Here is a 23,165-nt window from a genome sequence, read left to right as displayed (position 1 = left end):
ACTTTCCCTTTTCACTTTCTTTTGCTGCTTCCGACTCTTCTTTGGGAGCGATGTTATCTTTTATAAAATTTAAATTCCAGGGTACCTTAGTTGTTGCTATTTAACCCGGTCAGCCAAAACTTTCACTTCTTATCTTCCTCCTGCACTTTCTTTTCTGGTTGAGTGATTCTTTGAGGTGGCCATTTCTGACCACCGCTCCTACCGCCTTCGGGAAAGGGAGTTTGACCAGCTGAGGAGGAGAGATGCAGCTCTCCTCGACCCTGCTGGCGATCTCCCCCTTCTTCACCACTTCTACAGGATGGCTTAGCCCCAAAGCCAGCTGGCTCAGGGTGCTCCAGCAGCGAGCCCAGGCAGAAACTGCGCACAATCGCAGATTCCTGCCTGCCGCCGAAGGCCTGCAAACCGGAAGTCCTCAGCCTGTGATTTGATCTTGATGGACCTCAGGGTTGACTCAGCCTTCCATCCTTTTGAAGTGTATAGAATGCACAGAAGCAACATGAGTAGATAATAGAAGATACTGTAGTATGTTGTTAAAAATATAATCTTATTATAACAACTCTTCAAATGTTAATCTGACTCAGATTTTCGGTAACTGCATCCCCCTCCCCATGCAATATTTTTCTCCACTCAATGAATCTCTGTTGTTTTTCTATCTGTTTATTTAAATTGCTTTTCATACATCTCAAAATAAAGCTCACAAAGTCTGTTTCTCAACCCATAGTGCATATCGATGGAAAGAAAGAATTGTAATGCTGCCAAGTTGGAAGCCGAGGTCTTTGGGGCACAGATTTAATCACACGGAAAGCATTATGAGGCCCCAGTGAGGAGAAAGGAGAAGGCAGTTGACACAAGGGCTAAGGAATGTGAATATTAAACTGTGACATTTGTAAAGTTCTGTGTTTGCAGTCACTGAAGGTGGTGTCTTAGCATCTATATAGTGTTCTCGTCTTTGATTCAGTAGTGAACTTGGTTGTCTCAGCATGGAACTAAGGACATAAAACTGTGGAAAAAGACTTGGAGGACACTGTAAGGGACATTTTTCATTGACATTTCACTCTATATCCTATTATGATCCTAAGAGATGATGTGTTTCTCCCATTGCCATTTTATGATTTGTATTATATGGCAAACATTTTGCCAGAAAGTCATTGAGGCTTTTAGCAACAATAGAGATGTCAGTACTTATGGCCCTATCCAGATGTTAATCCACTGTCCTAACCTATAAAATCTTCCCCACAGGTTCCATTGTATATAGTACAAGTTTTTCATTTCTTGCCCTGATGTTCACTTCTTCACTTATTGTATATATTGTCAAAACTTTCTGGATCTTTGTCATGAGCCTCTTTTGTTTATGACACACTGCTAGTAATAATGAAAAAAGATGAACTCTTATATAATCAAGAAGTATTAATGCATGCCTTTTTTTTACAGCTGCCTGTCCTGTGTGAATGGATCCTTCCCTTGCCACTGGTGTAAATATCGTCACATTTGTACTCACAACGCAGGAGACTGTTCGTTCCTTGAAGGCCGTGTAAACATGTCTGAGGTATACACCCACGTCTGCCTTTTTTGCTCAGTGTTACAGTTGATCTGTTTTCTCCTCTTTTTTCATTTCTTAGATGATACAGCCCATTTCATTTAAAGAAGGATCAAACCCAGGGTTCAAAAACAATAGTAATCATTTGATTCAATATGGGGTAATCCATATATCTACTTAAGCATCAGAATAAGAAAAGACTGAGGAGACTTGAAAAGTTGCTGTGCAGTAGAGATTTAGACAAAGATGTGAAAGTTTGGGTTGTACAACATGGGTAGAATATGGGGAAACCTAGAGGTATGCATGGTATTGGGCGCCTCTAGATTTTCCCTTGTTACATCCCTGTGATGCAAGCTGCACAGACTTCTAATTTTGTTTCAGGTGCAATTCAAGGTTCTGATCATTATCATTCATAGCATAGGACCAGGACCAGGCTCAGGCATATCTGTCCATCCCACTAGATTGAGTAGGAAGGGGATGCTCAAGGTCCCTTGGAAACATTATCATCTAATGGAACCTTGGAAGTAGATTTTATCTGTGGCTGCCCCTCCTTTATAGAATATATTGCCCTCAACAATCCAGAAGGCCCCCATTCTTTTAGTGTTCCTGAAGGCCATTAAAACCTTGCCATTTACTCATGTACTGGGGTAGAGTGTTAAAGCCTGTAAAGGATTGTTGGGGCACCCTGGAAAATTGATTGAGTCACTGGGTTTTTAGTTTTTTAAATGGTTTTTATAGTTTTATTGTTGTCAGCTGAGTTTTAAGGTGGGTGACCATAAACATACACATCTTTTAAAGTAAAATATAAAATAGTATAGAAAGGAAACTATTTTATTTGTTTTTTGTATTGTTTGCAGACATCTTCACTGTATATTTTATATGGTAAAAAAAATAATATTGTTTTCATGGCATTTAGTATGAAGTAAGTGTTACAGGGAAGGGTATTCCAAAGCTTCCCAAAAGCTGATCCAGAGATTTAAACAGACATGACATTTGCTTGGATAAACATTAGTCTTGTTTATCATGCGTATGTTGGAATGCTCTGTTTAACAAAGAAACCGAGTCTTTCAAGAACTAGAGGATTTAACTTCTTTATCCTTTTGTAGTTTTCTCTTAGAGTCCCTGTGCAAACCATTAAGAAAGAAGCCCACAGGCCAGCAAGTCAATTTCAGAGGGGTCACGGTTATGTTCTCTAGGACCCTTTCTTCCTTTTTCTTCTCTCATCTTTATCAGACTGTCATTTTAGCCTTCAGGCATTTTATAAGCTCTTTTTCTTGTTCCATTATCTGAGGACTCTTCTAACCAAAACAAGTTGTAATGGTGGACAGGGTTTTTTTCTTCAAATTACTTATAAACTGGCTTTCAGGAAAACTATAGGCATGTTTACATCTAAAGTCTTAAGGAAAATTGTAACATATAGCTTAAGTAAAACATCTGTTTTTTTAAAAATGCTTTGATTTTTTATATCTATTCCACCTTAGTTAATTTAATCACTGAGTGATTAAAGTATTTGAACTGTCAAGGAGAATCAATAATTATAAGTGACAGGGCACATGCCCTGCAGAAATGAGTCAACTTAAATTCTATCTTCAAACCATAATTTGAATAATTTTGAGCTTTTATCATTTGACTTATTCCCCTAAGGGATAAGTAGAGTTTGGCTTTTGATCTGCAAGGGGACAAAAATGCTGAAATCTAATGATATATTGGATAATAAACTTGGATAATAGAACTATTTGGGTGGCTGGGTTTCCTTTTTAATATAAAACAATTAACTTTTATATTTCTTGCAAAGTGTCAATTCTTGCTACTCCCTAACAGCTAGTTTCTGTTTCTATTTATTTTATTTATGCATCAAATTTACAGGGCTGCCCATCTCATGAAAAGTTACTTTTATCCACTTATTATTTGGATGAGTAGCAAAGTCTGTAAATTTACCTGGGTTTATCAATTCTGTATATTGAAACATCTCATGTTAGTTTGTTTGGAGAAAGTAGTCCTGTTTAAGAATAAGGCTAATTATACTCACTGGTAAAGCAAGGTAGAGCCTTCAGAAACTCAAACAGCTGCTGACAAATATTCCTGGTGAAATACCAGTCTGAAAAGTCAAATTCAGTGCAATTCTATGGATATAATATATGTACTGTGCTTTAAAATGAAGGGTAAATTTAAAATATAGAAGTATATAACAGAATAATAGACCAACAGAGTTTGAAGGGACCTTGGGGGTCTTTTAGTCCAACCCCCTGCTCAAACTCTATAACATTTCAGACAAATGTCTGCCCAGTCTCTTCTTAAAAACCTCCAGTGTTGGACCACCCACCCACAACTTCTAAAGGCAAGCTGTTTCACTTGTTTATGTTATCATGTTCTTATGTCAGGAAATTTCTCCTTAGTTCTAGGTTGGTTCTCTCCTTGATTAGTTTCCACCCATTGCTTCCTGTCCTCCTTCAAGTGCTTTGCTCCTTCTTTTCATTAAACTAGAAATACCCAGTTCCTGAAACCGCTCTTTATATGTTTTAGCTTCCAGTCTCCTAATCATCTTTGTGCTCTTCTCTGCACTCTTTTTAGAGTATCAACATCTTTTTTTATATTGTGGCAACCAAAATTGGGTTGTAATATTCCAAGTGTGGCCTTACAAAGGCATTTTTACGTTGCACTAACACTTCTTATGATCTTGAGTCTATCTCTCTGTGGCCTAGAACTGTGTTGGCTTTTTTGGCAGCTGCAGCACACGGCTAGCTCATATTTAAGTGATGGTCTATAATGTCAGGGCTTGAAATGTTCTGCCTAGTGACAGTTCAGTAATGTTCAGCATTATTTCATTTAGAACAGGCAGGTATAACTCATACCACAAAAAATGCCACACTGACACAATAAAAATAATAGTGGACTACCAAGGAGTATCTGGTGTGCTGATGTGTGTTCAGTGACTTCCTGCAGCAATAGCAACGTCACTGAGGATTGGAGGCATCAAAGGCACTCAGCAGCATGTCTTCCAGAGGGAAGGTGGTTGTCATGCCCCTGGTGGAGACTGACTCTGAGTCAGAGGAGGAACCGCTGACAGGGAGTGGAAGTGTGGCTCCAGAGGTTGTGGAGGAGGTTGGGGAAGGGCAGAGGCCGGTTGGGCAGTCAGAGGAGGACCCAGGCCCATCTCCTCTCTATCCTAGGGCTCACGGGGAGGAGAGGATAAGGGAGAGATGTGGTTTACTTGGGAGGAGAGGGCTTTGACCTTCTTCATGGGCTGCAGCTGTGACAACTGAATAAGAGGACGGACATGCGTATGGGCGAGTGCTGGAAACAAAGTATGGGCGACTGGAAATATATTTAGTTTATGATTCCTCTCTGAGTTTGGCTTATGTCCAAGTGTGTGTTCTGTTATCTGTGGATGTCCTCCGGCCCTTATCCTGCCTGGTTTGTGTTGTTTTTTCCCTCCTTCTTGTAATTGCTTCTGTGGGAGTTTTTTTGTCTTCAATCAAGAATATTTAGAGCTTGGAAGCAAAGTGAAGAAATAAAAGGGGCTTCACCAGGTTTTTGTGACTGTGTTTATTTTGTATCCCCACCCTGGGTCATCACAGTGGTTAAGAAAAACTAGTGGTGGTGGTGAAGCCTTCCTGATGATGGTAACTTTTAGCAATGGGATTTGTTAAGTTTTCACTAGGCTGCTTGATGGTTGCATGTGTCTTTGGCTCATATGTTGTGCAGGCCTACTCTAGATTTTAAGGTTAGAATGCAGATAACCTAAAAACATATTTATTCATTTATAATATGAAACAGAAACTAGAAGATGCAATTATGAATCATCATAGACTTAATGTCAGTAATCTTCAGCTCTGATGGAAAAGTCTCTGAGGCTGGCTTCATTGGTAGTTCTGTAGACCACTATGTGGTATCTCATAGAAACAAGATGAATTGGACTGTTTGGGGCTATTATTTTAGTTTTACGTCTTTCAGTTTGTCACCTTGCTTTATGAGCTAGACAACATGTGCGATTTTCAGATAGTTATTTGCCTATTTGTTTATGAAGAAAGTCACAGTAAGAACCTGAAGCAAATTAAGAACACATTCCTGTAGCTATTTGTGTGCTGATTAATAGATATTTATATTGTAAGCAATATTTGGAAGATACTTGAAATGCCAATTTAACTTATGAAAATCGTTTTGTTTTGCAGTCAGGTTTATTTGACCATAAAATTCTCCTATGTCTCCTCAAAGTTTAAATTATATACTATAAACTATATTACGTATAAACTATAAACAATTGTGTTATGTGTTAAAAGACATTCAAATATTCAGTCCTGTCAACAGGATGTAAAAGAATTGTGGTGGTGGTGCAGTGGTTAGACTGCAGTATTGCAGGCTACTTCTGCTGCCTGCCTGCAATTTGGCAGTTCAAATCTCACCAGGCTCGAGGTTGACTTAGCCTTCCATCCTTCCAAGGTGGGTAAAATGAGGACCCAGATTGTTGGAGGCAATAGGCTGACTCTGTAAACCACTTACAGAGGGCTGTAAAGCACTGTGAAATGGTATATAAGTCTAAGTGCTATTGCTATATTTTTGTCATTTGCAAAAAAATATATATCCATATTTAGTGTACCACACCAAATGCCTCTGTCCTGTACTATTGCTATTTCTGAGAATCATGGATCAGTAGCTCTATTTATATAAAAGCTTTTGCCACAATATCATTCTGGTTTGTAAGGGTCCAGGTTGTCTTTTGGAAAATGTAGGCTAGAAAATTAATATCAGTTGGAGCCCCTTACACTTATGAGTAAATATATTCTAAGAGCTTTTCTTAATATTACAGATTAAACATTCTCTTTCACATACAATGCTTCCCTTTTGCTTTCTGACTTCCTTGCATTATATGCAAGAAGCTTATTTGTTTTTTTAAAAAAGTTTTTATTTTTATTCTGCATATATACATCAGTGCATAAACAGTGTGGCACCTAAGCATCGTACATTTTGGTACAAACAAAGTAACAACAATCAAATCTCTTACATTCATCCAACTTATATCATTCTAATGTTGATACACATAATTGTATTAAATTATACTCCTTTATTATTTAATTATTCAATATTCCAGTACATTCTTCTAATGCCAATCATCATATTGTTTAAACATACATGATAATTTCATTATTCAATTTCTTCTTTTGTTTTTATATTTTTTTAAAAAAAAAACTCTTTTGGTGAGCAGTGTAGTTCCAGGTTTTTACATTTCAATACAAACATGACCATAATTACATATTCACCTTTCTTGTTCAATTTCATATCACATTATTACTTATTCTATTTTCTTTTAAATATTCTCAAATATTAAATTCATTAAACTTACTTTATCCAACTTCAGTTCATATCTTATTTCATTTTTCTTAAAATATTATCATATCTTACTTTATAATATTATCAAAGATTCTTATTTCATTTCTATATTCATTACACATGTTACTTTTATCTGTCATATTTGCAATTTTATCACATACTGTTATTTCATTTATTATTCAATAATTTCATCCTTGTTCTAATAGTTAAAAAAAATGTCTCCTTTAGTTGCTAATTCAAGTTTATCACCTATTTACCTTGTACTTTCCCTCCATTTATTCCCTTTAATTCATTATAAAAATTAACCATAGTATAGTCATTTTTTAATTACTTCATTCTACATTAATAACAATATTTTCCTATCTCATACATATCACATATACATATATATTTTAAGTCAGATTCCGCATGGTATTTTTTTTCTCAATTGCCTTGTAAATCATCTATATATTCCAAAAATATTAATCTGTTCAATGAATTATATAAACTGATATTAATCTTTCCATTACAATTCTCATAATTCATTTTAATTTTATTCATTGCTGATTATCAGTTAATATTCTTATAATAAATTCCCATTTCCCTATCTCTTTTAATAAAATCTATATCTGCTATAACAATAATCCTTAAAAAGAAAAAAAAAGTATCAGTTCCAATCTTATTTATTTTCAAATCCTTACTCTTATATATTACAACATAGCAGAATCTCCTTCCCTATCCTTCTTTTACCCATTGTCTCTCATTATCCTAACTATGTAATTTCTTTTCATTGTTCGCTTCCTGCTTCTCTTTATTTTCTGGTCCTTTCTCTTAATTCCCCTTTTTCTTTTTATTAGTTCCCTCCATTTCTCATTCCAATTATTTATTTTATCCCCCGCCCTCTCTCGATCTTTCTTCTGTAATTCCCTCTTTTGCTTTTTCCTTTTCCTTTGTGTAACCTTCCAAACCATTTTCCCTTTCATTATATCAAACCACAATTTTTTAACTTTAGTTCTCCCCCGCTTTGTATGTTTGTTGTTCCACTTGATCTTCAAGACTGGTTTCTTGTTTATTTAACTCCTCCCACTCTGGTTCTCTTTGTTCTTCTTCAATCTGAATCACCATTTCTAGTTTTTGTAGTATATTACTGCACATTTCCAAGTTTACTTTCATCATTTCCTTATGTCTTGTAGATCCAATCTTATTTCCACAAATAATTCTCCCATTTTGTATGCTGCTCCTTTTTCCCCCTTCCTTGATAATTATATCCAATCTAAATGTCCAGTAAGTTGTTTCAGCATCTTTTATATGCCATTTCAACAATCAATGTCCATAAATCTTTGTTTCCAGGTTCCAGAGTCAGCAGGTAGTTCCAAAACAATTTCTTCAAATATCTTTCCTCCTTGTAATATTCTAGTATTTCACTTTTCAGGGTTTTTATTTTATTATAATGGAGTTCCTCTTATTTTCTTTTAAGTTCCAATTTTAAAAAGACCAAACACTTTTCAAAGAGTCACTGAAATTTTTCCTGTACCCTTAGTTGGTGCTCTCAGTTCTATTTCCATGTTCCACCCTTTCTTTCACTTCCCCCTTTTTTCTGTAAAACTTTTATTAATTTTGCTAATTCTAGTTATTAGCTATTATTTCTTTTAACACATTCAATTCCAGCATTTACTTATGCCTATTTAGTGCCAAAAGTCCAAAAATTATCCAATTTAGTTTCCAAGCCTTTTGTGATCAAATATTTTCCTCTGAGTTGTCACCTCCAAATTAATTCATTTCAATATTCAAAGCCATTTTCATAAGTTCCAATTTCCTTTTCTATCTCTCTCTCTCTCTCTCTCTCTCTCTCTCCCTCCCTCCCTCCCTCCCTCCCTCTCTCTCTCTCATTGCTGCTTCTACACACTTTCATCCAAAATAGTTCTTTGTTTCTTAATTCCAGGGTACATTAATGTCCATGTATTTCATCTGCTTCATACTCCGCTTGCAGTTTCACCGCTCCAGTTCCTGTACTGCTTCCCATCTTCATGGTGGCCATTTTTGACCACCACTGCAACTTGTCTTCAGTGGGTTTTATTGTCAGGGAGGGGAGATGCGTCTCCCCTCAACCCTCCAAGCAGTTTCCCCTTTCTTCATCACCCTTCCAGGGTGGTCCCGGTCTCAATCAGGACCCTCCAACAAGTGAGCACAGAGTGAAACCATGCATGATCGTGGATTCCGCTCTGATACAATGGAAGAGCAACCGGAAGTCGCAAGAAGCTTATTTGTAATGATGGATGGGAAGGAGCATACATGGTTTTTTTTATAAATGGTGCAACTGTCTGTTTAAACCTTGAAAGCATCTCTTCTCCTTCATAACTGGACAATAAAAACTAGTATCTCCAGACATAGCATGATCAAGTTATAAACTAAACTCTTAATAGTTCTGCATGCAACTGTTTGAAATGTGCATCTGTTTCTTCTCTTCCCATGCAATCCAATTTTAAACTTAATGTGACCCTTACTCTATTTTCCATTTTGCATTTGGTTTGGCATGATAATGGCAATTCCCACCCACCCCACCCAGGCCTCATTTGCTGTCCTATGACTTTGAGTGAGTGGTAATGGTTCTTTGGATACAACCTTGACTTGGATTTAGCTCCTACCATTTGCCTGTTGTGGTTTATTTCATTTCACGGATTATCCTCCACGTTTTGCGCTGCAATCTGCAGTGGGATAGCCAGTTTGACAGCTCCTGTGTTGTACTAGATGAATCTCGTTCTAATCTTTGGTTGTGAGCGCTGGCATAGTGGAGATGCCCTCAGCTATATTTTTCACTTCTCTCTTTCCTTGTATCATTTCCCACTATGACTTCTGCCTGGCAGTCATTCTGGACTGATGAGTGTCAGCTCCACATTAAAGAACTCAAGCTTCTGGCAATAAGCAATTAATTCTCCCCCACCCACCCCCACCTTTCCCTTCTCCCAGTCTTACCCTTTATCATTTCTGGGAGCACCAGCCTCCAAGGAGGAACCACAACAGATTGGCAGTCATTCATCCAGCACCCAGCCACCAGCAATGTGATTGCTTTTGCAAGGACTGGTTATGTGAAAGGGAGAGAGGGATTTATTTTATTTATTATGTGTCAAATTCTGTCAACAATTGCTGAAGGCAAAAACTGCTGCTGGAGTTGGTGAGCCTGTTCTCCCAGAAGAATATGGATGATCAAGATGAAAGGACCATTGTCTTATATAGAGAAATTGAGGAGAAGCTACATTCCCCCCCTCCCCCCCGCTCTCCACCAGCCTCTGTAAAAGCAGATGCTTTCTGAGGTATAAACTGGTAGGAGAGAGAGAGCATACTAACTGAATTTATGCTTTGCTCTAAGCTACATTTATGCAATTGTTAAAAGGATCTGGTTCACACAAAACAAAAGGCCATAAACTAGCAGGCACCAATTGTGATCCCTGTAGTCTTAAGCAAGTGCCTTCTCTAAATAAATAAATGAAAAATGCTTAGATTTCTGTAAGCCCTCTCTTTATCTCTTTTGTCACTACTGTGTCTGTATCACTCTTACAGTTAAGTAATACTGCCGCAGAGCACATCCATAAACATCATAGAGCACCCAGAAGACAAGATGAAAACTCCTTAATTCCATAACAGGTGATCAAACTCAAATATAGTTTCGGCTGGGAAACTAAGTATTCTAGACTAAGTCCAAAACTGCTAGGGAACTCCGAGAAGCTTGGGGTTCAGACAAATCAACAACCAATAGACATATAGAGATAAGCCACATGTACCCACCATTCCAAAGAGATAATAAAAAACTAAGAAGGAAACAAAAGGAGCAGAACACATGAGAGGTGGTTATTCAGCAGGTTCTGACCAGTTCTGAAGAACCGGTAGTGGAAATTTCTAGTAGTTTTGAGAATCAGCAAATACCACCTCTGGCTGGCCCTGCCCCCATCTATTCTCTGCCTCCTGAGTCCCAGGTGATTGGCTGGGTCCTCTTTTGTTGCTCTGCACAGGAGAACAAAGCTGGAAAGCAGGTTAGTGGGGGGGATTTTGCAGTAACCTTCCCCAGGAGTTGGGTGGGAATGGAGATTTTATAGTAACCTTTCCGTGCCATGCCCACCAAGACACGGCACACCCACCAAACCATGCCAACAGAACCAGTAGTAAAAAAATTTGAATCCTACCACTGGAACACATCCTTGCTAGTAGCCAACACCCAGATAAGCAAGGATTAACATCAGACAAACAAGTAAGCAGAAAATAAAACTCAAGTCAAAGAGAAAACCACAACCCCTCCCACCAGGGGTGGGTTTCTACCGTTTCTGTCCACCTCTGCAGAATCGGTAGCTCTGAAGAGCAGCAGACATAGAACCAGTTGTATGTCTGCTGATGTTTTTGCCTACCACCCACTCAGGCTCTTACCTGACCTTTATTTCCTGATTTTTTTTCAACTTCAGCTGCCATGCGAGACACAGCTGCAGTTAAAAAAGCAGGAAAAAAGGGCTTTTTGAAAGGCTGCTTCTCTGCACGCAGCATGCTGATGACAATTTACAGGTGCTCTGCCGGCAGCTTGCAGGGAAACACATCGTAAATCACTGAACCTCGTAAATGAAGGAACTGGTAGATCCCTGCCTCCCACACTGCTGCTGTGTATAAACAGGGAGCAAATCCACACTCAGTAGCACTGATCAAGTTACCTAGCTGGTTAATGAAATATCTGCAAGCAAACAGCCAAGCTCAGAGGGCACCAAGGATTCCATAAGCAGCACTATTCTTCTTGGAAAGCCTTGGCTTCCACCTTGCTACACTCCCATGAACCTTATATTTACTGAGTACTTTTCTGATTTAATCACAAACATTGTAGTAAAGAAAGGAGATCCTGCAGATTGCTGGATATTGTTTTGTGCCTCCTTGTACCTTTTTCATTCAAGCCAGAAAGTTCTACTTTGATTTACTCAAGAAGATGAGACTTTGATATTGAATATCCAGAATTCTGTTCTTTAAATAAGACAGGACCTCCCATACTCACATCTGATTAGAATCCCATTAATTGAAACATCTGTCTCTAATTTCTCCTTCAAATCACCTGATAATCTTAGGGATTGAATACTTTTGCCAGTAGTAGAATCCACATGAAACTCTCTTAACATTTAGTAGCAAAGATATACAAAATTTAGAAAATCTGAAAGGGGACAAATGTATTTTCAAGGAATTGTATGTAATAATGAACAAATCGTACTTCCTTTGTAGTGCTGAAGGATTGATCAGTATATAGCATCGTATGTCTGCTCATGCTTAACTACCGGCAGAAAAATACAATACCCTGATTTATATGCTCATTGCTCAGGATGGAACAAGCAGTCACTAGTATTCACTCAGGCATTGTGTTCTCTTATAGCTTCCAAACTCAAAGTAGCATTGAATGGGCAGAGGATATCACCACTTTCATTGTGGAATTTTTTTACAGTTGGGAGCAAGTGGATGAGTTAAGACATCTGTCTCTTTGGATTGCTACCCTTTCTTTCATAAGTGTTGAACAATTCCTTAAAGCTCTTTTAGGCAAGCTCTGAGTCTGGTTGTATTGGAAGGAATCTGCATCTTGTACATTTTAGCAAAAACAAAAAAAAAACAACCCAATGAAAATTTCCTCTGGGTCTGACTTTTAACCCATAGATTTTTAACCCTTCTTTGTTTCTGATTCATTGTTTGTTGAATTCCTGTTAGCAATACCAAGTCAGGGAAGCACAATCTGTGTAACGTTATATAAGGTGTTGTGTGCAAGTATAAAGTTATACAATATTAATTCATGTGTAATACCAACTAGGTCTCTTTGCTTTTGAATTCTAGCACACTCCAGCCCATTGGAGTGTTCAAGAAAAGCTACATAGAAGAAGGATTATCCTGTTTTTGTAGGCACTACACAAGTCTTTATTCATTGCGTAGTTCAATTGGCTTGTGAACAGGCGCTTTTCTGTGCCTTTGTGAAAAGGGTATTAAACCCATTTTTCTTGATGTCCCACAATTCTATATTTTTAAAATAATTGTTCTGCATTCAGGCTGTTTGTAGCTAGAACACAACTTCCCACTTTAACACCTAGACTGCCTAATTATTATTTTTAATTCAAAATCTTTGAATGACAACAGGATGCAATTTGGATAGTGAAACAAAACAATCTCCTAATTTTCTTATCTAATCAAAACATGATTTGATAAAATTGAAAGCAGGTGGAAGGAGAGAGATGAAATTGATGAAACACATTCTTTGAAGGCAGGTGCTTAGTGTAGTTTATTCCCTAACAATTTTGTTCAGTGTGTTCCCTTTCCCTTGTTGTTTCTAGTAAATAAGCAACCAATAAGCCTCAGAAATAGCTATTGGTATATTAATTAGGAGTTAATAACAGACATCTCCAGTTTTGAAAAAAAATATGATGAAAATAGGGAAAATAAAATAGTTAACTTTTAATGGTGTAGAGTTTCATGGCTGCTATCTGTTGAGCAGTATTGGGATTCAAAGTTCATAAACTATGCTCTAGACAACAGATTTCCTGGCATTTAACTGGTATCTTCAGACACCAGGCTGTCTTTGATAAATATCTGAAAATACATAGACCATCTTGCCTCCAAAGATGCCAGTTACATTTGCTGGCAAAATATCAGGAAATCTGTTGTCTGGACCCCCAACCAAACTGCCCCAAAGTTACTTTTATTGATTGTGAATTGGTTCATAATAGCTTTTCTAAAATTTATGAGGCTCTTGGGGCCTGTTGAAACTTTCAGTAGAAAAACATTCTACAGTTTGGGAGAAGCTAGGGAGATAAATTGGTGGTTAGGTTTTTTTTTTAAGTTTCTATAGATAATAATGAAATAAATAAAAACGAGAAAAGCAGTTTGTTAAATATAACAGGAAAGATTACTATGATGGATGGAGATCTCAGCATTGAGCATTTTTTCTATTTAATAAGTTTGATCCTTTCTATCATCTTGTCACCAAGGTTGGGATTCTACCAGTTCGCACCTATTCACTAGAACTGGCTGTTAACATTCTAAGCAGCTCGGAGAACCGGTTGTTAGAAGAAATTACTGGCCTAATCCTGTAAGGAAGGCAGGAAGGAAACATTCTGGTGTTGCTTACAGAAACTGCCTCTCTGTTAACCCTTATTACATTCTTGGCAGGACTAGACTTCCTGTCTCAGGAACATCTCTGGAGTTTTTTTTCCTTCCTTTGCTAGTAGTTTGCTTGTGTGGAGTGACCATTTAAAGTTACAATGGCACTGAAAAAAGTGACTTATTTTTCACACTTACGACTGTTGCAGCATCCCCACAGTCATGAGAGGCCAGGCGAGGAGATCCGTGCCTCGATGTGAGTGATATTGACTTGGCCACATCCAGCCAATAACATGACCACAAAGCCACGTCCACGTGGTCACATGAGCACAAAGCAACGCCCACCAACTAAGCCACGCCCACAGAACCAGTTGTTAAACAATTTGAATCCCACCCCTGCTTGTCATTCAGAGGACACTTGACCTTTCACTTTTAACTTTTGTTTCTTACTTTTGTAAATGCTCAGAGCATTCTATTATCTCAATGTTATCAAGATACATCAATATGTGATTTTTGAAAAAGATGTGCAAATGTATCTGTGCAGGCATGGCTTAGAATAGCGGTCACCAGTCTTTTGGGCACCAGGGATCGTTTTCAAGGAGAGAGGCTTTTCCATGGACCAGAGGGAGCATGGTTTCATGTGTTGCCTGCATCCCATGGATGGAGCTTGGCTTGTTTGCATGGCCTGGTTTCTGGCATGCCATGTACCAGTGCCAGCCCATGGACTGGGGATTGGGGACCCCTAACTTAGTACGTTACAGTCTAATTAAATGGGTAGATGACAATATTGTCATTCACACAGCTGTCCAAAATTCAGTGTCTCTGCTATCCAGGAAAATATAAGTTGGCTAAGCAGTTGATAAGCTTGTGGTACTTGAATAAGGAGATGTTCTCATTAATCCTGAGAATTGGCTATTCAAAAGCATGGAACAAAACCCAACTAGCTTCAGAGCCATTTCTTCTGAGGAACTTTCACTCCAGTGTCATGAACGCTGAGTCATGAAGCTCTCTAGGAAAAAAAAATCAATAGGTACCAGGTGCTTCCTGTTTTTCAATACAGCAGAATTTTTGTTTAATTAGGCACTATTTCCTATATATGCCAAATATAACATAGCAGGGTTGGAACATTTCTGGCTGAAAAATCACTAAAATGTGTATATCTTTAGGATGGAAAAAGACATTAGCTCATTTACTGTATTTGTCTAGGCATCCGAGGAGGCATATTTTGTGTCAGATTGCTTTGTAGGCACTTTTAAGGACTATCCATAGTTAGAATAGCACATACTTCTGGCCCATTTACCAGGATGTCCCATGAATTTGGTTATCCAAGATCAGAGAGCAGTAATAATCAAATTCATAGCTAACAATGAATTTCTCAACATGTCCCTTTTTCAGGAGTATTGAGGCAGCAGGAACAGGATGTTGAATTCATCTGAAAAAAAAAGTGAGAAAAACTTGTTTGAACTTTAGAAACCCAGAAACTCAATATTCATGGAGCTTAGAGAGAGGGAGGAGGCATTTGCCAACTATTCTGAGCTAGTTTGTTTGTTTTTGTAGTTTTGATAGTTCATTGACACAAGGGATAGATTGGTGAGAATTCCTTTCGTAAAGTTTCGTATCGTACAGTTCTTTAAGATATTTGGATATTTGGCAGTCATTCCTGGTATAGAAAGACACACCTCTTTCTAGCTTTTGCTATATGCTGTATTTTATAGAATAAGCCTTTCTGAATTGTGCTAAATTTAAGCATATGCTAGTTTGCCTCTAGGGAAGTCCCCAATGAGCATACATATCTTTAGGCTCCTTAAGTCCAGTTTTTGAAGTCTGTAACACTTAGCTTGAAAACATGTTATTCTCTTCTCACTCTGCTATTTAAGGCAGGAATGCCTTTGCCATTAGGCCCTTTAGGTTGGCTAATCTGGGTATTGCATCAGGGTATTATTGCTGAAGTGGTACCCTTCTGGGATCCAGGGTTGTTTTCCTGGCTGGTCCTGTTTATTTTTATTCTCCTCTATTCTCTTGAGTATTGCAGCTAGGCTTTTGGAAAGCCAAGATGGTAGTGTGAGAGCAAAAAGTGGTATGAAGAGCTTCTGGCCTCTACTTTGCCAGCTGCTGAACAGCCACTTGTTGAAGGTAATTGGGAAAGCTCACCCATGACTCAGATAGTAGTTGAGCATTTGGCTCAGTCAATAATGAATCTTGTTTTCCATCAAATGTAACTGCAGCATTTCCACCAGAGCATCCAGAGATGCCATGATTTGTTGCCGGTGATTGGTATCACAAAGTAATGGGGAGATGCCCTGAGTCCTGCTAGACAGAGCTGGATGATCTTCTGAAAAATAACTTTGCAATAGATTTGGGGGTTTTGAAGGTTCTTTTTTTAATATTAGGTCAGGTTGTATTTCTAGGTCAGACAGGCAGAAAAAGGAAGATTGATATTTTGGCTTGTCAGGATCCACATCCCATCTTGTTGTTCTGCAGCTTGTTTGTCATAGTGTACTGTCAACAAGGAAGAGTTAACATTTGTTAACCACCTAAATGATAAAGTTGAAGCACCTTTATAGATTTTATTGTTGCTTTCAGAGGGCATATGCTACTAAATAAATAGAGATCTTATACCCTTAATCTTGCTATTTATTTGGTATATGTTGCCTTTTATTTGGGTTAAGCCTGGGAGAAACAGCACCCTTAGATTAGTGCATCCTTAAATAGCAAAAGCCAGATTTCTTAGTTATGCTACCCAGTATCATACCTAATATTTGTATCTCAGCTTACATTTAAGGAACTTAAATTTCAAAGTGTGGTTTCCACCATATTTGTTTTGCAGGATCAATCTGGGTCAGTCATCAGGACCAGACGGTTAGTCTTCCAAGATTTTGAACTCTTATGGGAGCCCATCGTCAGAGAATTTCTATCAGAATATGTAGTTCCCTGAGGGTGAACTCCAGCATGAGTACGACAGCTTGGAAGATTAAGGCTCTGGTCCCAGTGATCAACCCAGATTGGATCCTGCAACATTATCCTGGGATAATTTGCTGTCATTCATATTTGTTTTATTCTCTCATAAGCCTGTGGATTTTCCCTCCATATGTGGCTAAAGTGAAGTTGCATGGTTTGAGGTTCAACATATTGTGAGATCCCAGTTAGAGTCTCAGTAAGTGTAAACCAAGCCATCAGGTTAAGCTGTGATACATTTTATTTATTTGGGCACAGTTATAGGTTGATAAATGTGTTTAGCTTAGGAGATAGGATAGCGATAATAGAGTGGTTTACATCCACCTTATGAGCTTCATAGCAGATGATAAATTCAAACTTGGCTTTAAGTGCTTTCTCCAGTGTTATTTCCACTGTACTGCATTGATTTTCTCTAGTGTTCTTGTCAACAGTGCCTTGGCCTTTCCTTTCATAGCAAGTTGAATAGTGAAATACCATGGTAAACAGCTTGTCTGATACTCGAAGGTCCTTCTGTTTTTTTGAATTCACTGGCAGCTTTTGTGACAGAACTGTCAGCCTACATTGTGTTGCAAACCCTTTTTATTCTCTTTGCAATGGGCACACAAGAAAAAAATGAAAACCCAATCATTCCAAATACATGTGTATTGTGATCCCTGTTATGTAGCATTTGTTACGGGCCATATTTCCACAAATAATTACTTCTGCTTAACAAAGCACTTTGAATAGTAAAGCAAGAAAGAAAGAGAAATAATTATCTTGGACATCCACATGATGCCCCTATGACTTATACAAAAATCTCCTACCTGGTTTCATTTTTTTAAATTCTTTTGAATAACAACCTCATTATCATCCAAAATTAGTAGAGGTGTACATGAAAAAACTTTTCAAAACTTGAAACAAATAATTTTATTCTGAAGGAAATTATTTTGAATTGTTAGTGGTTGGATGTAACATAATTCAAAGTAAATTGGGTGTTCCATGTTTTGTTAAATAAAATTTATAAGAGTTTGAAGTGTTTCAGCAACAGAGAGCTTTATGGTATGTTAGAAAGAGAGGTGATGGAGGGAAGGGATGAGGGAATTAAGTGATGTAGTCTACGTTTGTAAGATACAGTTATTATAGCCTCTCTCAGTAAAGTATGGCTTCCTATTGGTTTTCTGGTCTGCTCTATCTAGTAGGGTTGACAACCAGGATTCTCTTGGCCAGAAAAATAACATCCGAATTGCAAGTGGCAAGACAGTTTCCAATGACATCACTAAACCAGAATGGTTTCACTCTCAAAACATTTCCCACCTACAAAAAGTTCAAGTTGGTCTGTGTCTGAAACAAAATACCATACTACATTATTTTGGATTATGCACCGTTCGCTTCATGCATGAATCATTAGAAGGTCAGTGCTCCAAGAGGTTCATGTTCAAACCATTTTGCAAATCTCTAGAAACCAGTGTGTGGCAAAGCAAGGTGCCAGACTCAGAAGTAATCTGACCTATAAGCTATATTTTATAATTATCTCTGGCATTGCCTTTAGCACCTACACAAGAACATAAAATGGAGTCTGCATCCAGGCCTTTGAAGTATACCTATATATCCATGAAATAGATAAAGTAAACTGAGCCCTAGAGAGTTTTCTGAATCTGAGAGACCAGTAAGGTGGTAAGGAACAACCTACAGGTGTGTGCTTTATGACTGGATATCTGTACAAGACAGACATCCAGAGGGTGCTGTTAACATGCCCCTAAATTTCCTTGAATCCCTACTGTTCCCCCACCCACCCATTGAGGGCTCTGCCCAGGAATGTCATTAGGCTATGAGATGCTGTTCCATTTCTAATACACCCTTTCCATGATAATATGCAAAGCCAAGTATTAGTACTTTTTTCCGCTGATGGGATGGGAGGAGCAGTAACATTAGTATTAGTATTTGTGATCTTCTGATCTAGATATGTGTAAATATCACAGAAGTAAAACCAAACCCAAAGCAGAATTTTGTAATTAATTGTACCTAACAGTGATGACTTGGGTTAACATGAGCACAACCATGATGTTTTATGAGCTGTATTTTTAATCATTTAATGGTCTTGCTATCTATAAGCAGAGATGTCATGAATCAGACATTTTTGTGGTCTGGGAATAATGCTTATACAAACTGGAGTAATTGGAGACAGATCACTTCACTGCTCTTTCAGAGCAGTAGGAAAGTGCATGATCCAGAATTCTGGAAAGGCTTTGACAAAAAACCAACACTGGTAAGGGAAGAAGAATCTGAGTTAGTAGAAAAAAATGCCAGGAAACCACAAATGTTGAGAGCATCCAGGTGAGGAAGAGTAAAATATGAAAATAACAGACTGGAGGATCTTCATTAGTTGAAAAGTAGGATGATAGCAAGGAGAATCTTTTATGGAGAACATTTCCAAATGTAGATCAGTCACTAGTGAAGTATGTCATTTGAATAACAGCTTTGCTTTATGCTTTATGTTTAATTAAAATGAATAGCTTTATAAAGTGGTTAATGCTATCATATTCACATTAAAGTTAACCTTATACAACAATAGAATAAGAGTTGGAAGGGACCTTGGAGGTCTTCCAGTCCACCCCCTGCTTAGGCAGGAAACCCTACACCACTTTAGACAAATGGTTATCCAATCTCTTCTTTAAAACTTCCAGTGTTGGAGCATTCACAACTTCTGGAGGCAAATTGTTCCACTGATTAATTGTTCTAACTGTCAGTTCTCTCCTTGATTAGTTTCCACCCATTGCTTCTCTCCCTGCCTTCAGTGCTTTGGAGAATAGCTTTGACTTCCTTTTCTTTGTGGCAGCTGATTTCTTATTTCAAAGCTAAACACAGTAAACTAGTACTGTAAATTAGATTGGTATTAATGCTCACACCGTTGCTATCAGACATGAAACAAATATGTAAAACCTGTTTTTTAAATCTTTCTCTCTCACAGGACTGCCCACAGATCCTTCCAAGCACCCAAATCTATATCCCCGTTGGTGTGGTGAAGCCTATCACTTTAACTGCCAAAAACCTGCCACAGCCACAGTCTGGACAGCGCAATTATGAATGCATCTTCCATATCCCTGGGAACCCCTCCCGTGTTACTGCCCTGCGTTTCAACAGTAGCAGCATCCAATGTCAGAATACCTCGGTGAGTCCATAGCCCAGAACTGTTTTTTGAAAAACTTCTTTTGGCCTTGGATATAGAGGAAGACTGAGATGTGTAGGAAATTACTTAACCTTCTCAACCTGTAAAATATTTGGAATCTTCTCATGTCTTGCAGTTATGCATTAATTATATCTATAGATGGCTCTGTATGTTCCTGCATATACTCCTTACACTGTACCAGGGAGGATGTATTTGTGTTCTTTGCTCAGTTTGCCTAATTAACATTGACTTTTTTTAGTGGGTTGGTGTTTACTCCCCATTTTTAAATGGAAAATATAGTTATTGAGCTTCATCCAGGTTTTTCTCTAAGATTTAGCATTCTAGTCTCATTCATTTTGTTGTTGTGTTGTTATTGTTGTGGAGGAGTGGGAAGGAAATAGTATTATGTATATTCTCCACCTTGGGCTACTTATAAAGTAATAAAGGCAGGATAAAAATTAAATAAAACATAAAAAGTAAATAAGACATTCAGAGGTATGTTTTTTTTGGGGGGAGAAGATATTTCCCCCCTCCTTGTGTCCATATTGTCCTATCCCCAAATACTTCCTGGATGAGAAACCAAATGTTTTTAATTAGGTCAGGCTAGAATTCTCACGTGAGATTACTTAATTGCCATGAGTGCTCTTTTGACAGAAAAAATAATAACAAAAGCAGCAGCAGGTGCTGTTATTGTTTCAAGAAGTTCTACATCCCTCATAGTACCAGAGTATTGGATGAATGGTCTTAAGGGAGCTCTGATCATAAAGAGTGGTAAATTTAATGTGCTAATCTGCAGAGACATACCATTTCTTGGCTAGCCTTCTGGGCTATCTTCTAATCATCACGCCTTTATTTAAGACTTTGTTCTGAATAGACCATATTAGCTCAGGGGAATGAAGTGTAGTTAAACTAGCAGAAGGACAATAGAATAATATTGATAGGAAATTCTAGATTGGACACTGGAGGTGTCCAATCACTCCATCAAAGAACTGTGTGGGTAATTAGTGTCAACAAGTAAACTATTACCTTGTCTTCATTTTTCAGTCTGCATAGAGACATCCAATGAACTATCCAGTGAACTGTTCCATTATGGCCCATATATAACAAAATTTGGTAAAATTGCCTATTTGGTAGCCTTTAAGAATAAACTTATATGGCTTTTTCCTGCATGGTAGCATCGAGGTGACAACACGATGTCTGGAATAACTGTAAAAGACATCAACCAGTATGAGTTTGTATGGGCACTTGCAGCCTTTCTCAAAAAGACAGGTAAACTAAAGGTACCTGAATGGGTGGACACAGTCAAACTAGCCAACTACAAAAAAATGTCTCCATATGATGAAAACTGATTTTATACCAAAGCTGCATCCACAACCCGCCACCTTTATCTTCAGGGTGGTGCTGTAGTCGGCTCCATTACTAAGATCTATCAGGGGCACCAGTGCAATGGTGTGATGCCCAGTCACTTCAGCCGGGGTTCCAAAAGTGTTGCCAGGAAGGTGCTCCAGGCTTTGGAAAGGCTCAAAATAGTGGAGAAGGACCAGGAGGGAGGTCTCAAGTTTATTCCTCAGGGACAGAGATATCTGGACAGGATTGCTGGACAGGTGGCAGCTGCGAGCAAGAAACATTAAAATGGAGTTCAGTTTAAAAATAAAGTTCTTTATTTACTGGGATGGGGGGAAGAATAAACTCATATAATCTGTTCCTTACATTTTCCTAGTTCTTCTCAAAAGGGAAAGTTCAGAACATAGAACTTTTTGTAATTGTCTACTTTATGCTATATTCTTTCCCCATAGCTGAGATTTATATCCTGCAGCCCTCCACAGTTTTGAGTATAATCCCCAAATTGCTGATGAATTATAATTTTAATGTGTTATGAAAAGGAGACTTGATTAAGTATACTGTATGGGGAGAAATTAGATTAGATGTGATTAATTTTAGTTGCATTAAGAAATTTAATTTTATTCTGGACCCATGTTTAGAAGTGTCATCTCTATTGTGTAGTTTGAAAATGAAATGCAGCCCTCAGCTCAAAAAAGTTTGTCTCTAATTGTCTGGTTTGATATACATGAAACTACTGGCAGACTTTACTTGAGTTTTGGAATTTGATGCCCCAAATCTATTTCCTTTCCAACAAAATCCAAAGAAGCTGTTCCAGGTTCTAAATTCCTGTCATAATATTAGACAGAATAGAACGATTGAGTGAAACACAAACTGAAGCTTAATCTAAATGGAGACACTGTCAATTAGTTGAAATTCAGATCAGAAAATAAGGATGGAATCTGTATTGGTTGAACTTATAGTATATATAGTAGATGTCTTGGGCACTCTAATTCTGGATATCTGGGATTTTGTGTTCGCTCTAGGCATTACAATCTTGAGTGCTTATCTCCCTGCCCACTTAATTGAAATAACATCTGCAGGAGAGAAGCTGTGTTGGTTTTGGGGTGAGTTAGGATCCTGGCGAGACTAATAGTAAGACAAGAATGTATTTTTACAGCTAATGCTAATGTACCTCAAATCAACTGAATTCCAAAAGAAGGAAGATATAAACTAGAAAACTGAGGTAACTGTATCACCAGGAAAGCTGGCTAAAATAAGCAAGCAGGGTAAAGGAGAAAGGATGCTAAACTGTAAACAACACAGCATAATAATCCTCAGGTACTCTGTGAAAAAAGTAATATTAAAGTAAGAAGTAATATATGCAAAATCAAGGTAATCCTTGCTTAATGACTGCCCTGTTTAGCAACCATTTGAAATTACATCAGCACTGAAAAAAATTAAAATGGGGTCCTGAAAGAGAAGCTGTTGGCTGCAGGTGATTGGTGCATTAACGAAGGAACTCCCACCTCTCTGCTCCAAATCTATATTTTTAGTTTGTTTTATAATTATTTTTTTGCATTTTTAACCAATTTCATTGTATACAATGACAATAAAGGCTTTGAACTTTGAATCTGTTTTTATATTTATAATTGTTTGGATATTTGTATATCTTATCACATTCTTGGCTACTAAGAGTTGCCTCAAACCTTGAAGGATAGGATAGGATAGGACAGGATAGCAGAATTGGAAGGGACTTTGGAAGTTTTCTAGTCCAACTCCCTGCTTAGGCAGGAAACCGTT

General features: G+C 37.8%; 1 protein-coding gene and 1 pseudogene across 8 annotated transcripts in view; both read left to right on the top strand.

Moving 5' to 3' along the window:
- The window catches only part of PLXNA1 (plexin A1), a 391,291-nt gene that overhangs the window by 243,084 nt on the left and 125,042 nt on the right, over positions 1 to 23,165 (top strand). For all 7 annotated transcript variants that reach the window (XM_087923772.1, XM_087923767.1, XM_026723218.2 and 4 more), the window contains 2 exons: positions 1,432 to 1,546; positions 19,845 to 20,045. In XM_087923772.1, coding sequence (XP_087779898.1) covers positions 1,432 to 1,546; positions 19,845 to 20,045 — 316 coding nt within the window. The remainder of the gene's footprint in view (positions 1 to 1,431; positions 1,547 to 19,844; positions 20,046 to 23,165) is intronic.
- LOC113451828 (small ribosomal subunit protein eS19 pseudogene) lies at positions 21,033 to 21,712 on the top strand (annotated as a pseudogene). Its single transcript, XR_015741629.1, has one exon. The product of XR_015741629.1 is annotated as a small ribosomal subunit protein eS19 pseudogene (transcript).

The sequence above is a fragment of the Pseudonaja textilis genome, chromosome 2 (genome assembly GCF_049901715.1).
Source record: "Pseudonaja textilis isolate UNSWEBS1 chromosome 2, rPseTex1.2, whole genome shotgun sequence".
NCBI lineage: Eukaryota > Metazoa > Chordata > Lepidosauria > Squamata > Elapidae > Pseudonaja > Pseudonaja textilis.
Note: the sequence above shows the minus strand (reverse complement) of the source record. Positions and strands in the feature narration are given on the sequence as shown.